Source organism: Chinchilla lanigera, unplaced genomic scaffold (assembly GCF_000276665.1).
Source record: "Chinchilla lanigera isolate Chin_1 unplaced genomic scaffold, ChiLan1.0 scaffold00014, whole genome shotgun sequence".
NCBI classification, from domain to species: Eukaryota; Metazoa; Chordata; class Mammalia; order Rodentia; family Chinchillidae; genus Chinchilla; species Chinchilla lanigera.
The window spans coordinates 6896007-6911955 of NW_004955415.1; the positions used below are offsets into that span (position 1 = coordinate 6896007).

The 15949-nt window shown below is 38.4% G+C and overlaps 1 protein-coding gene across 2 annotated transcripts in view; it reads right to left on the reverse strand.

Moving 5' to 3' along the window:
- The window catches only part of Stk32a (serine/threonine kinase 32A), a 131029-nt gene that overhangs the window by 78855 nt on the left and 36225 nt on the right, over positions 1 to 15949 (reverse strand). For both annotated transcript variants that reach the window (XM_005380662.2, XM_005380659.1), the window contains 2 exons: positions 8963 to 9018; positions 7735 to 7886 (listed from right to left, as the gene is read on the reverse strand). In XM_005380662.2, the coding sequence (XP_005380719.1) occupies positions 7735 to 7853 (119 nt within the window). In that variant the 5' untranslated portion in view covers positions 7854 to 7886; positions 8963 to 9018. The remainder of the gene's footprint in view (positions 1 to 7734; positions 7887 to 8962; positions 9019 to 15949) is intronic.

Sequence of the window (15949 nt, forward strand, 5' to 3'; positions counted from 1 at the left end):
ATTTTTTTTGGTTTTTCTCCGGTACCGGGAACTGAACTCACGACCTTGCGCTTGCCAGGCAGGCGCTTTTGCCACTGAGCTAAATCCCCAGCCCCCTAAAAACATATATTATAGTATCTTGTGAGATATAGAAAAGGAGAGTAGAACATGATAAAATTCAACGTATTTCTCCAAAGCCAAGTTGCTTCATTATGTCCAAATCAATGTACTTCACCACACAACAGAAAAAATTTCAATCGATAAAAGAAAAGGTATTTAATAAAATGTAGTACACATTCATGTTATAAACTTCTGAAAAACCGAGACTGAGAGGAAACATCTTCTTGTAATGAAGGATATGTACAAATAGTCTTCAGCACACCTCATGAAATCTTGGAATACTGAAAACCTTTCCTATGAATGTAGAAAAATATTGTCCCTGCCTTTACTGAACATTGTTCTCAGCGCAGATGCAATAGGTATGGAAATACACAAGATAGCTAAGGTAATTTTACTACTAATTTCTATTAGTTCATTGAAAGGAATGGTTAGTGCTTATATTGTTTGATCAATTTTGCATGCCTACATCTGGCAATTTGAGCAATTTTTTTTTTTAAGGTCTTTGCCAAGCACATGCCAAGCATATGCCACTCAGCTATATCCCCAGCCCAAATCTGATCAACAACTTTGAAGATAACAATATACAGTATAATAACCATTGTTAATTTCCTATCATCTTGTTCTGAAATTCCATATTATTTTATTGGGTTTTTTTCTCTTTATAATTAAAAAAAGGGGTTAGAAATGAAAAAGTAAAACTGTCCTTCATAAACAACATGATTGTAAGTATCAAAAATCCAAGAAAATCTATGGGACAACTAACACTGTGAAGCAACTTTAGCCTGGCCTCTAGACACAATTCAATATTAACAGCAAGTCATATATAAGCAACAAACTGCTAGAAAATAAAATTTTGGTAAACTATACCACTTGTAATATTGTAAAAATAATACCTAAGAGTCAGTCTTAAAGACCGACATGCTGACCTGCACACTAAAAACTACATTAAAAACTAAAACCAAAGAGGAATTAAGTGATAACTAAGGAAATAAGGAAAAATATACCATATATAAATTGTTTACTATTTTAAAAATATATTAATTTCCCTGACAATCTATTGATTCAGTGTGGCTCAATATACAATAGTAGCTATTTTAAAATACAAATTAAAAGGTGAACTATAAAATTTATATGGACATGTAAAGGGCCAAACCAGCTAACATAATTCAAAACACTTACATTACTGGATATCCAGAATAAAGCTAGAGTAATTAAGACAGATTAATAAATATCCAAGGGGATATCAGCCAACTGACGGACCAGGATGAAGAGACCCACATTTGTATGGCGACTAGAAGAATAGCAAATGCAGTACCTCTGCAGCGTTCTCTTTGCCCACTTTCCTGAATATTCCTCTTCTACGAGAGCGATCAGATTGCTCTGAGACAAGTTCCTGGCCCTTGTCTTCAATCACTTTCCAAAGGTGCTCCCTTTATATCCCTGGTTTAGACAGCATCTCCAAGCCAAAGTTTTCTATATTTGTATTTTGTTAGACTTCTTGGAGTCTGAACTTGTCCTCTGATCTCCAGATTCACTCCTTAGGAAATGGCTATTTGGATTACTAAGAAGCAGCTCAAAAATAACAGCTAAGAATTTTCTTGATTTTTCACAACTAATCATCTCTTTACATGTCCCTTCTCCGTGAATGGCAGTCATCCAAGTTGCTCGAGCGAACAATCCAAGAGACCTTATTTCTTTTCCTCTTTCTTGTAGTCAAAGGGCAGATGCACTTTTGAGCAAGGCTGGTCGAATTTTCTCCTAGGATTTGAATCTTCGGTGGGTGACACCAGGTTAGAAAATCAATCAGGACTGACCCGACTCTGTCCAGACAGCCTCAAGAACTTGTCCATCAAGGGGCTGGGGATTTAGCTCAGTGGCAAAAGCGCCTGCCTGGCAAGCGCAAGGTCGTCAGTTCGGTTCCCGGTACCAGAGAAAAACCAAAAAAAAAGAACTTGTCCATCAGTCCCTGCTATCTAGATTTCCAGAACTGTCCTCATCCCTAACCTTCCTGACATGCTTCTTCACCTTTACTTCTTACTAAACTACACTGTATCCTTCCAGTGGATTTCCTTTTAGCTCAAATTTCTAATGGTTTCTTGTGGTATCAATAGAGGAAACTTTTCTAATTTGGATGAGTAAGCGATAACTCAAAGTCTACATTGTAAAGACTTAGTTAATTTCTCTCAGTAGTCCTTCAGCAAGTCAGTCATCAGTAGTCAGTCATAGCTTCTGCTATTTACTTCATCATTTTGTTGACTACTTAAAGGGAGGCAGACCTTAAAGAGAAGGGGGAAGGTATCAGAGGAAAGGAGATGGTAGGGGGAGGGAGGGACAAAGGGATCAAAAGTGATCAAGGAATTATGTATACTTTTCAGATCGCCAAAATGAATGTAAATATTATGTATTGCAAAGGGACGTTAATAAAAATTAAATAATAAGTAAACCAAAATTATAGTTTGATATCGTGTATATTTCATGCAATTGTTCTCAAAAGTGGCCACAGTTATTCCTGCCCCACCTTTTGTGATTTTTGACTCATGTCCTATAGGAGGTAGAACCTGTTTCTCGGCGAATCTGAATCCCACTTCATGACTTGCTTTGGCACGTGAGATTTTAGCCAACATGACATAGGCAGAGGCTGGCAGAGGACTCGTGAAGCTTGTCCTCCCTGTCCTATCAGGAGCTTTTCCATTCTTGTGTGAAGACAAGCCTAGCCGCATAGTATTACAGACAGCTAAGTTAGGTGGAAACATGATAGGCAGGCAGACAGGGCTGGGCCCTTGGGGCAGTCAGTGCAGAGAAGAACCTGTTACAATTGGGGCAGGAGGTACATTTGCTGGAGGCCAGGTCTTAAGATAAAGAGAAAATGACCAGGTCTATGTACCTCCCCAGGGGATAGTATAATTGGTATCACCTAGTCCAATAAAGTGTAGATAGACTTCAGTCACCCGGGTGGGTGACCAGGACCCCTCTGATCCATCCTCTCCTAAAGGTTTTGTTCTTTCCATGTACACTTGCTACATGATCTGCTTCTCCACTGGTTCAATCTTACCTAATTGCTGTACTGATAATTTTATTGGTAGATCATAGTTTTGACCATGTTGTACCCACCTTGTGATTCTGCTCTGTAAGACTTCCTTTGAGAAGTGAGCTCATAGGCAACCCACTTTCAGGTCCCCTTCTGTCTCTCAGGAGCTATCTCTCTCTCTCTCAATAAAGATTTTTTACTCTCAACCTGTGTTTCTCCTTAAAATTCATTCTTCCATTTTGGGGAACATGAACATCTAGCACATTGGGAATTACATTTATTCCCCTATATCAGTAGCAGAAGAAAAAGATTAGGCTAGGCCCTTATCTTTAATAAGACTAGTGGGTCTCATTGTAAGGTGAACCCATGTATTGCACACAGGTGCGGCTAAGCTGGCCCAGTCCACAGAACCACTAGAAATAAATCTTCTCTGATAAGGGTGCAAAGAAAAGATTCTGAGAGGGGCCTCACTTGGTTGTTTTTTTAAAGTCAGCATTTATTAAGCACCAGTGTTGGAGGTACTTTATACACATATTTTTAGTATGCATAGTAATGCCTTACAACTTGAATATTGCTGTTATTCCAATTATAAATGAGGAAACCAAGTAAAGTACCTGGTGTTAATAGGCCTAATCCACAGTTACTAAATGGTAGAGCAGGGACTTAAACTTGTGCTACTGACTACAGGGTCTGCAAAGAATCTGAAGTGGGCCTGTGTGGTTGTGAGCATACAAAAGGTGACCAGGGCATTACAGGAAAGGGACCATTATCAGGAGGCAGGGTCATCTTCTCTCTGCTAACTATTCATTTATTCTCACTACTAACTATTCACTGACTCAACAGTTATTTATGAAGCACTTGTTGTGTGCAAATCACTGTTGTAAGAGCTGGGGAATAAGATAGAGAAAAACAGAGCCGCTTCATGGGGCTTGTCGGGCATGAATGTTCCTGTAGGGTATGAATGTTCTTGTTGGGTATGAATGACAATCAGCAAGATAAATTCCACTTCCTCATAATCATAAGGAAGTCTCAAAGGTGTCTTTAGGGGACAGCCCAGTGCAGAAGGAGGAGCAGGGGCTCTGAAGTCAGGATTCTTGGGTGTGAGTCCCAGCTCTGTCAGTTGGTCTCTAGGAAGCTGGGGTCACCCTGAGCCTCCCTGAGCTTCAGTTTCCCCAGCTGTAGAATGGGAATAACAATCCCTATCAACTAAGTTTCTCAGGACAAATTAAGGGTATAATCTGGTAAAAGCCACAGTACCAGGACACTATTCCTGGAAGTTATAATTATTGATACCATGGCTCTAAAGGCCATCTGAGTTTTCGCAGGCCATGATTCCATGAAAAAAAGCAGCACCGAGCAGAGACGATGAGGTCAGCTTGCAGGGAACTCATTTCCGGAGCTGTGCTCAGCCATCTGAGAGGCTTATCCTACTGCCACTTCAGACAGCTGATCTTCTCTTCTAATTTGCGCAAGTCATGCATGGAGCCCTTCTGCTCGCAGGGCCAGGGACACAGGTACACAGAGAGAGGCCCTGAGGAGTTCTGTGCAGCTGCAGGTTTAATCTCAATTAACAAAAGCCACCTGGGGCCCCGGCTGTGTTGGGAATCACTGGGGCAGACTTGTTTTCAGGCTGTGGGTTGCCAGGGCTTTGTTAACAGCCCTCAGGGAGGGACTGGAAGGAAGATTTTATTTATTCTTCCTGGATGCCAGCCCTGTCTGGCAGCCTTCACTTGATAACGTGGCCTATATCTGAACACTGTGTTCCTGAGCTGGGCCCGGTCTGTGAGGGCTGGCACGCTGGATGTTAATTGTGCGTGTTCTTCCTTTCTTTATACCCCTGCTCCTCACTGGTGAACTTCTTTCCTTGAAGCATGCAAGCCCCCAACACACAGGCCTCTGCATGGCTTCCTTTTGTGTCTATTCACAGCTCATATACTCGTGTGCTATTTCACTAAGGTTAGTCTCTCCCAGTCAGTGGTAACATACCGTGAAGCAGGACTCTATCCACTGCTGCTCACCACTATCTCCTTACATTATGGCTGTCTGTTAGATTGCCCAGGTTTAACAAATAATAGTAGCAGATACCCAGCTGAATTTGAAATGCAGATAAATAATGAATAGCCTTCAGTAAAAACATGTTTTGCGTGATACCCAGCACATAGGCTAAAGATATTTGGTTATTTTTACCTGAAATTCAAATATAACTGTGCATCCTGTATTTTGAAGGGAAATCCTAAATTACAACTTATTTTTGAGACCCGGTAGATATACTCACAAATGAAGAAATGGACAGGACTAAGGCATGATTAAAATCAGGAAACCATATGCAGACATTAAAGCACACACCCACGTGCAGGAGTCATTGCTTCAAGGCTGCATGATTCTTGAAGAATTTTCATTTTTCTATGAGCTATTTTCTTACTTTCAAATTGAGTAAAATGAGCAAAAAAGTTTTCAAATGTCATATATTTATGTGTGCATGTACACATACACACAGTGCACGTATTTCTTCACAGTATAAAGCCTGCTTAAAAAAGAATTTACGTTTCTCCACCAGCCTGAAACTGGAGTTTCCTAAACATATCCCCAGGGTCCCAAGGTTGGGGGCATTTTCAGCAAGGATGAAAAGATTATCCAAAGCAATATGGAAAGGACTATCAAGTATGTCTATAAAATAGAGCACACAAAGGAGGCAGGTGATAAAATCATATGGCTATTATTTTATGAATTATACAATGTTCCTTAAAGAAATCAGCTATAGGTTTTGGGGCTGTACAGGTAAATGGAAGTAAAGTCCAAGACATAAGTATTGGTTAAATTGTGTACAATATATTGGAGGATGCTTAATTTGCAGAATGAGGGTGGAAAACAAAACAAACAACAGAGGCAATAACAGAGAATGAATAGAAGACCCTTCTCATACAACTTCCTGTAATGCTTCGGAACATCCTTCAAATTTGTCTTTCCGACGTTCACACTAGCGCACTGGTGATGAATATGTTCAGAATTCTCTATCTTTATGGAGCAAGGAAGGAAAACAGGGTGTCCAATGTTTCACTGTGAGATTAAGTATGAGAAGTGTAAACAAGGAAAGAATGTACAAGTGTGTGTGTGTGTGTGTGTGTGTGTGTGTGTGTGTGATCAACATGCAAGGAAAACAGAATGTTGTCTGGTATGACACCAAAGTTGCAAATAAAACTTCGAAACTTTGCATCTTAAAGTCTCAAACACCTATGTCTTAAAAATACAGGAATAGAATGAATCAACTGTGGCCACATTGCAATGAGCAACAAACACAAAAGGGAAGAATGCTGTATCTATTCTCATGAAGACTTCTTGGCCTTAAAAAAAAAAGACAATTAATTGGCTGAACTTTTATAAAAGGAACTATGACTTTCAACAAAGGGAGGCTGTGATGGGACAGCACACTGGCATTGGGAGGGCGCGGGGACAGAGAAGGAAAGATGATCTGATGATTGCGAAGGGAGACAGAGCTGTATCCATTTTAACTTTATACATGGCAGTATTTTGAATAGGCTACTCTAAAATGCTGATTAAATACACTGAGGCTGAGCCAAAATTAGACTCGTACCGCGTCTGAATAGTTCATAAACTATAATAGATCTCTTTCCAAGTCACATAGAACCATCTTCTTTTCAACTGTGGCACACAGGCTTTGAGCGAATTGTTTATTAAGTAAGCTTTATTAATTAAAGATGGATCGAGGCAAGTCTTATGCACTGATTCCTCCAGAAGGATGCCCCTAAACACATAGTGATCTCAATTATTTCTCCATTAGCATTCTCTGGATAAAGACTTTTTTGCCTTTGCTGGTAAGAACTGCTTGGTATGCATATTTAAATAACACTCATACTGAATTAGCTTTAAGAACCGGCTCTTAGCATAATGGAAGCATTACAATGTAGAGCAAAATGAAGGAGAAACATAAAGACCTTGACACACAAGAAAAAAGATGGAGGTGACAGATGTTGTAAGCTTCTCTGCCATTTCCTAAGCCTGGGACAATAGTAATGGCTTTGAGAACAGGTCACAGTAGGCTGATGTCTGACATAAATTAGTTCCACTTCTGTTCAAATCTATTAGATTTGAGAAAAGGAGAAAAGGAGCATATATCACTCGGCAAGTCACAGGTAGACCTGTAGTTCCTTAAGTATGCTACAAAGAGATCAGTTTTATTGTCAGTTATTTCAGGGAGAAACTGCTTTGTACAAATTCTAAATGTCAACCTCGTATTAACCATTGCAGCAATACTTTGCATCCACAGTCCCTACCCCACAGCTTATGAGGAAAAAAAAGTATCTAATGAGTAACAAGGCACCTGACCTATTCCTTTTCAGCCCATTTAGTTACAGCATTTTGAAAACATAGGATAAGGGAACTGTGATGAATGAAGCAAGGTACATTGGCTTTTATCAGTAACCTGTTTTACTGGTCTCCAAAGAAATCAAGACGACCACAAGCCTTTGAGGATGACCCTGATGAGTATCTTGCAAAGGTACACCTGGAAATCAAGGTGCATTTTTGCCATGGTGCTTGGAGACACAGACAGGAGCAAAACTATTCAGAGGTCTGGTCAAATCACTCACCACAGATTCACCAGGAAAGGGTGCTCCAGGCCCTGCATGATCTGGAGCTCCTTGAAGACATTCCTCACTTCATTGCGCTCCACACACTTTTGTTTATTCATGTACTTCATGGCGTACATCTTCTTGGTATCATTCTTCTGTACGATGCAGACCTAATAACGCAACCCCAAGGAAAGAAGTGAGTAGGGTGAAGACAAATCATGGCTGTGAGACAACTAGGACTTGGTCTTTAGCAAGGCTTGGTTGCTTCATCATTTTCAAATTCACTGATACTAAAGTTCTCATTCAGGAGTAAAATTTTCATTTTCTTCCCCATGCACCAGGTCAATTCTTGAATCTCTGGTTTCTGAAACACGTTTGCCTGGTTTTGTTTCTGGGAATTTTTAAAAACAGCATTTAAAGCTGCATTCACATCAGGAATCCTTAAGTGGCAATCTCACTCCTACGTCAGCTGACAGCAATGGATACAACTAAACTATCAAGGTGAAAGACACTGGGCAGAGTTTCTGGTTACCAGCACTGGTGATGTGATGAAGCAGACTCCAAGCACCAGGGAGCACCAGATATGATGTCCATGTTTCTGACTTTCTGTTAGAAAGCCATATAATTCTTGATGAAGTTAAATGTAAATTTGCTATGAAATATGCTCTGTTAAGGTATACCTCCACTGAAACACTAATAATCAGAGACTGAATCTGGAAGTTTCTTACCAAAAATCTGGCTATGTATATTTTTCATGGTAAGGTTTTGAAAATACACCATAAAACCTGGGCAAAGGAAATTGAAATTGGAAGTCTTCTTTCCTGTGTGAAAAGAAGTATGCTTATACTGAAAAGATAGCCATCGTTGGATTTATAGGTGGCACCATTTGAAAATGATTCTGAAATCTCAGTCCCCTTTAGGGTAGACAGAAGTCTCAAACTTTAGTAAATAGGTTTGTCTTGAATAAGGTAAATAGGTTTGTCTTGAATAACAAAATTCTTATTCAAGAATTATTCTCGTCACCTTGTAAAGTAAATAGGTTTGTCTTGAATAAGGTAATTCTTAGAATAGTATATATTCATTATGTAGCTGCCCTTTTACTTTCCTCAAATTGTGGAGGCAATTTTATAAAAATCCTTTAAAAAACATCTCTGAATTATCAGTCCTTGTGGTCGCAGTAACTCAGTAATCTGAACATTCTCAAGCCTTCTGTTCTGGAGCCACAGCTGATCAACTGAGTACTCACCTTCCCAAAACTGCCTTTTCCAATGGCTCGCAAAATTTCAAAGTGGTCAAAGTTGACTGAAAGACAATAAAAATGAACATCATTATGAGTGATTATCAATCACTCTTTAGTAGCTAATCAATATAAAATCCCCAGGGCAATAAGGAAGGAGAGGAGGGATAAAAGGAGGGAGGAAAAGAATGAAGGAAGAAAGAAAAAAGAGAGAGTGAGAGAACATGAGTTTAGCTGGATTACTCTGTTTAAAACAATCAAAGTGACCCTTAAGTGCCAGTTTATCCATTCAATAAAGATTCATTGACCACTTCTGTGTTGATCAAAGTGCTAATGCTGAGGAGACAGTAGTAACAGTAACGTTGAGAATAAAAAAGAATATCTTTCTTAACCCTGGAGTCTAGCAAAGGCTTTATAAAGACAGAGACCTTCATAGATGACATAATCACAAAAATAAGTAGAAAATTCAAACTCCTGCTGAATGCTAAGAAGAATAGAGGTCTCATAGCCCTAAGAACATAGAACCGGTGATTTGCTGCAAGACAGCAAGCTCAGGAAAGCATCTCCAAACACAGCAATCATGGAGAGAGATCCAGGCCTAGCGGCATACGCCTTGACTTAAATGAGCACTTTAAAAATAACCTCTTCCTATTTTGTTTCCACAATCAACCTTCATATATGAATAATTCTGCTTTTCTTCAAGTAGGAAACTAGTATACTCATACATTTGCAGAAGCCAAGATGGCCTTGCATGTGGGCCGCGTTACATCTCCAGCTCCTAGCCATGCAAAGCTGCAGAAGTGTAGTCTGGAGTCTACGTGTTCTCGTGGATAGGGATCATGAAATGCACGGTGACCAGAAGAACAATTTTAGATTCTCCCTGGCAAGTGACCATCCTTGTTTGGTTCCGGGCCCTGATGGCCTTGAAAAGAATGTTTAATTTGGTTTCCACGTTTTGAAATAAGGATTAAATGGTTAAATACAAAATGAGGGATATTAAGAGTTTATTCAGAAAATATCTTGAAACACTTGAAGAAATGACTCATTTCATTAATAGACTTATTTTGTCTCTTTTAAAAAGAATGATTAGATTAATCCCCCCTTCAGAAAAGAGAAATGGTAAGGGGACCTCTGAGGTATTTCCTAGTTTTCCAAGGATCAAGTATTTTTATGACTTCATCATTTTCTCTTCTGATCCATCAAATCATCTTATTTCTAGCACAAACCCATGCAATCATGTAAGATGATATTTTAAAATAACCCTGGATTTGCACTCAGAATAACAATGTGACTTGAGATAACAGTCTCTGTATCTCTTTTTCCTCACCTGTAAAAATGGAACTGACTCTCCTACGTGAGAATACCTTTACCCAGAAAGTGCAATAAAATAGTTTATTGCTTAACATAGTTACTCAAGTGAATGACTGATCTTTGAATTTTTTAGTTCACTTCATCCAGGTTAACCTAAGTTCTATGAAGGCAGGGGTTGGACGTCATTTTGCTTACTATAGTTTCCCTGCAACCTTACAGTATTTAAGATTCAGGTAGGTGGAGGCAAAAATCTCTACAGTTCCCACGGAATCTAGCACAATAGGGTCTCAGCAAATAAATTAAACTACGCTATCAGAACACACGCAAGCTACTCAAATGATTGTTTCTGATAACTATGAGGCCTGTGAGATTTGGGTCCTCTAAGGCAACAGGTTTTGAATTGAGTCAGGACTCATTATTGGGTTTTTAAATAAATTTGTGGTCATAAGTTTTAAAACATACAACAGAAGTGGTGATACCAGAAAGGTCTTAAATGAGGTAAGATCAGTATTATCTCTGAAATTTTTGCTTTAGTTTTATACGTGTGTGTAGATATGCAACTATATTTCTTACATGGGTTGTGGTAAGATTTACAAAATACTTCCATACATTTTCTCCAGGGATTCATATTGAAATAACCAATGCAATGGCTTCTTTACACCCATTATATGAGTCTGAATTATGTGTTATTTATCATAACAGTATTTTAAAAAACTGATCAGGATTTATTTGCAAGTCCAAGATTTGATCTTGACCAAATCAATAACGCACTGTGATTTTTCCACTAGCAGTCTAGTCTAGAATGATGAATTTTGAATTCCCAAGTATACACCAAGTACCTAGAAAGCATGAAGTTTCATTGTGATATTAATCCATTTCTTGTGCCATGCTCTTTTTTAACCACTTTAAACTTAATTGAAAATGACAAAGGCACTTATATCAAGTTCCTGGTAAATGTAGACTATCAAAACTGCCTAAAGTAATGTGTTCCTCCCAAATGTCAGATCTCAGAAAAGTGACAGATCTGAAGTTTTAGAGTTATTCATCTTATTTAGTGTCCTTAAATACATAGGTAGTCAGTTGAAGAAAGAAACAACCCTAGTCCAAATCCACATCTACAGTCATTTCCACATGTAACAAAAACCTTGAGAGGAAGTGAGTGAGAGGCAGTAAGAGATAAAGTGACTGAGGAAGTTCTTAGTCAGTCTGTACAGCCCTCTTTTAAATGTGCAAGAACAGAATCACTAGTTAGAAAAGAGAGAGACAGAGAGATGCAGATACAGATATGAATTTAGAATTGTAGATTATTTTTTCAGCAGAAACCTCTCAATATTATAGGGATATAAGAACTGTCTAAAAGCAAACCTTTCTGATTCTGGACTCAGCTCTTAACCACTACTTTTATTTCTGAAGTAGTCTCAGTGTCATTCTTATGGTAAACCTACTTAACCCAGCAGTAGAATCAGGAGAAGTACAAGGAACTTCTTCCTCTTTTCTTTTGGAATTGTAAGAACCAAATCAAGTTGTTCCAAGATTTGTCTCAGAAAAACATAGTGCTTCTGAGATGCAGTGCTGGTGCTGATTTCCTTTCTTTGACTTCTCTTACCATTCCCCAGCCTTAGTATTTTCTGTAATGAACAGTGGTGAAGGAAGGAAAGGAGGAAGCCCTTTTAGAATTTGGAATAATACCTTGCCAGTTGGAAATTGGGAGAAATACCCTCTAGAAGATAAAGAAAAAATCTATTTTTTTTAAATTTTTGATGTAAAATATTTTATTTTTTTAGGAAACTTGACTTAAACTTTAATAAGTACCAAATCATAAGTGTATATGCATCTACTGAGAACAGTACACGCTGCTGTTTATGTATATATTTCTAGGGACAATGGAACAGGACAGCAGCTGTGTGACCCCTTAACCTTTCCAAACCACAATATCCCATCTATAAGATGATGCTAATTAAATTTAGCTTGCATGTGGCTTCCAATATGAAACAAGGTAAGCCAGAAGTACAATATCTGGCCCACTGAAAACTAACACTTACAAATCATTTTTAAAAGACAGTTATTCAGTGAAAACTGGGCCACCTTTCCATTTCAAATTTTCAGTTTCATTCCCACTAAGCAACCACTGTTATAAATTCCTGTGTATCCTTTAAGAGATTTTTTTTTTTTTTTTTTCCGGTACCGGGAACCGAACTCACGACCTTGTGCTTGCCAGGCAGGTGCTTTTGCCGCTGAGCTAAATCCCCAGCCCCTCCTTTAAGAGATTTTTCTCTGTGTATGTGTTTTTCTTTTCAACAGTAAGAGAAACACACTGAGATAGGTTTTTAAGAAAAAACCACAATAGTTGGTAAGAAAGAGACAAGGAAATCATGATTTAAAATTTTTTTAAAAAATTACAACTTCAGGACAAGCCTTTTTCCTTTCAGGAAACCCACTCAACACAAGAAAATTTGTAAAGGTCCTCTTGCAACATTCTCCAAATTCTGGCACTAGACCTATTCTCTTCACCTAGAAATTGCCTTTCCTCAAGCCTAGGAAAGAGCTGCATATGTCTGAAGCATATCTCAACTTCAGACAACACATCTTGACTTGAAATGCATGGAGATGGCTTACAATGTGATCTCATAGTAGGATTGCACATTCTGAATCACCGACCCAGAAGGCCTAAATGTGCCCTACTCCCATGTGTAACATGATTTCATTTCTCTGAGTGACTCCACTCTAGAATGGAGCGTGTCAAATAAACCCTTTTCATGTCTCTTTTTTACGGGTGTATCCTGAAACTTCTTTTCTGTGACAAGAGTCAGCAGACCTGCAAACTAATCTTAAAAGGGTGGAACAGGTTCTCTATTTCAGCCTCAGAGACCTCACAGACCCAACCTGGTGACTATACTATCACTCCTGCAGGAGAACAGATTGCTAAGTCCTTTCTATGTAACTCTACAGTCTTTCTTTTCATTTCATTACATACAGTCTACATATAGTCTAATTATTTTAATATTGTACCTCTTTGTCTTCTACTGTGTCAGTATGAGACACACACACACACACACACACACACACACACACACACACTCATCCCCCAAAAAAATTTGTTAATGAGCTTTGAAAACTGGTTTAATTACCTGCTATTGCTAACAATCCTACCTCAGATGTCCCTGATGGGCTTTTCGTACACATTGGCAGGCTACTTTTATAGAAGTTGAATTGCTGCCTAAACTACATTTACAAAACTTTTCGAGTGCAATACACATTGTAGGGGGCCTCCAAAGATGTTGCACCCAACCTCCTTTACATCGACGATGTGTGAGAACGATTTTTGTGCCCAGCACTTTGCCAGCACTATCCCATCAACCATCGGGGATCTGAGATGTGAAAAAGATTGAATAATTGATTTTTAGCATGACTTTAATGAATGAAGTGGCACATACCTATTTTTTTATTTTGAAAAATAAAAGAAGGGAAACATATTAACAGACAGACATCCATTTACAAAATAGCATAAGAACAACACAAACAAAAGAGTTACAGACAAAGTTGTAGGAAATTAGCCATGGTTGTTGTATTACTTATTGATATCTTGAAAGTGGCTTCTCAGGAAAACAAATTAAGACTAACGTCATGTCTCAAACAAGTAATCATTAACTGTTGCTTTCTGTAGAGCAATAGAAGACAGTAGTACAACTATGTTAGCTATGCTGTATACACATACTTACGTAATTTCCACTTCTTTTGCTTCTCTTTTCCCACACCCCAGTTGCCCTTTACTTTTGAGCATTTTCTTTTCATTTCACAGTGTCTATCATACCTCCTAGTTTTTATTCACTCTTTCAGGTCTTACACTAGTGAGACAATATGATGCTTACACATGCAGGTCTGATTTATTTCACTTATGAGTATAGTCTCTAGTTGTGACCATTTACCTATAAAAGCCTCCAGTTTATCTTTCTTTATAGATGAGTAATATTTCATCATATAGAAGTACCACATATTTTTTTACCCATTCCTCAGTGGATGGACATTTGGGTTGTTCCACAATTTAGCAATTACAAATTGTGCTGCTATGAACATAGATGCACATATATCACTGTGATGTGATGTTTTCAATCTTCTGGGAAAAGACCCAGAAGGGGAATAACTGGGTTGAATGGGACCTCTAGACCTAGTTTGTTGAGGAATCTCCAAACTGATTTCCACAGTGATTTCACCAGTCTGCATTCCCACCAGCAGTGGAGAAGAGTTCCTATTTCTCCACAGCCTCGCCAGCATTTATTATTGGTTGATTTCTTAACGATAGCCATTCTTACTGGGGTGAGATGAAATCTCAATGTTGTTTTAATTTGCATTTCTTGAATGACTAATGATGTTGAACATTTTCTCAAATATTTATTTGCCACTTGTATTTCTTTATCTGAGAAGTATGTATTCATCTCAGCTGCCAATTTTTGGATTGAGTCTTTGAATTTGTGGGGGCTGACATTTTTTAATTCTTCATATGTTCTAGATAGAAGACCTTTGTCTGAGGGACAGTCAGCTAAAATTTTTTCCCAATTTGTGGGTCTTCTTTTTACTTTGCTGGTTATTTCTTTAGATGTGCAGAAACTTTTCAGTAAGATGAGATCCCAGTTGTTGATTCTTTGAAATATTTCACGTGCAGTTTTGTTTTTGTTCATGAACTCTCTGCCTACCCTTAAGTGTTCAAGGTTTTTACCTACTTTCTCTTCCAGTAGATTTAGTGTTTCTGTTTTAATATTGAGATCTGTGATCCATTTTGACGTGAGTTTGGTGCATGGTGATAGACTTTTTTCAGTTTTTGGCAGGTGGCAAGCCAATTTTTCCAGCACCACTCATTAAAGAGGCTATCGTTCTTCCAGTGAGTTTGTTTGGTGCCTTTATCAAAGATCAGGTGGCTGAGCATGTTTGTGGTTGTGTCTGTGTCCTCCACTCTGTCCACTGATCCTCCTGTCTGTTTTTTAGCCAGCACCATGTTGATTTTACTACAGTTGCTTTGTAGTATAATTTCAGGTCAGGGATTGTGATTCCACCTGACTTGTCCTTGTTGCCCAGGATTGCTTTTGCTATTCTGGGTCTCTTCTGGTTCCAGATGAATTTAAAGAAAGTTTTCTCTAGATCTGTGAGGTATGCTAATGGTCGTTGAATGGGAATTGCATTGAATCTGTACAAAAATTTTGGTAGTATGGCCATTTTCACAATGTTGGTTCTTCCTACCCATGAGCAACTGATATTTTTCCATTTACTGAAATCCTCTTCAATCTCTTTTTTCAGAGTACTGTAGTTTTCACTGAATAGATCTTTTACATCTTTTGTTAGATTGATTCCTAAATATTTCAATTTCTTGGATGCTATTGTGAAAGGTATGGATTCCTTAATTTCTCTCTCAGTCTGCTTGGTGTTTGTGTATAGGAATGCTATTGATTTTTGGGTGTTGACTTTGTATGCAGCTACACTGCTGAATTTGTTGATTAATTTAAGGAGTTTTCTTGTGGAGTTTTTGGGATCTTCCATGTAAAGTATTATGTCACCTGCAAATAGTGATAGTTTTACTTCTTCCTTTCCTATCCTTATTCCTTTTATTTCTCTCTCTTGTCTAATTCCTCTGGCTAATGGTTTCAGAACTATGTTGAACAGGAGTGGTGACAGCAGACATCCTTGTCTTGTTCC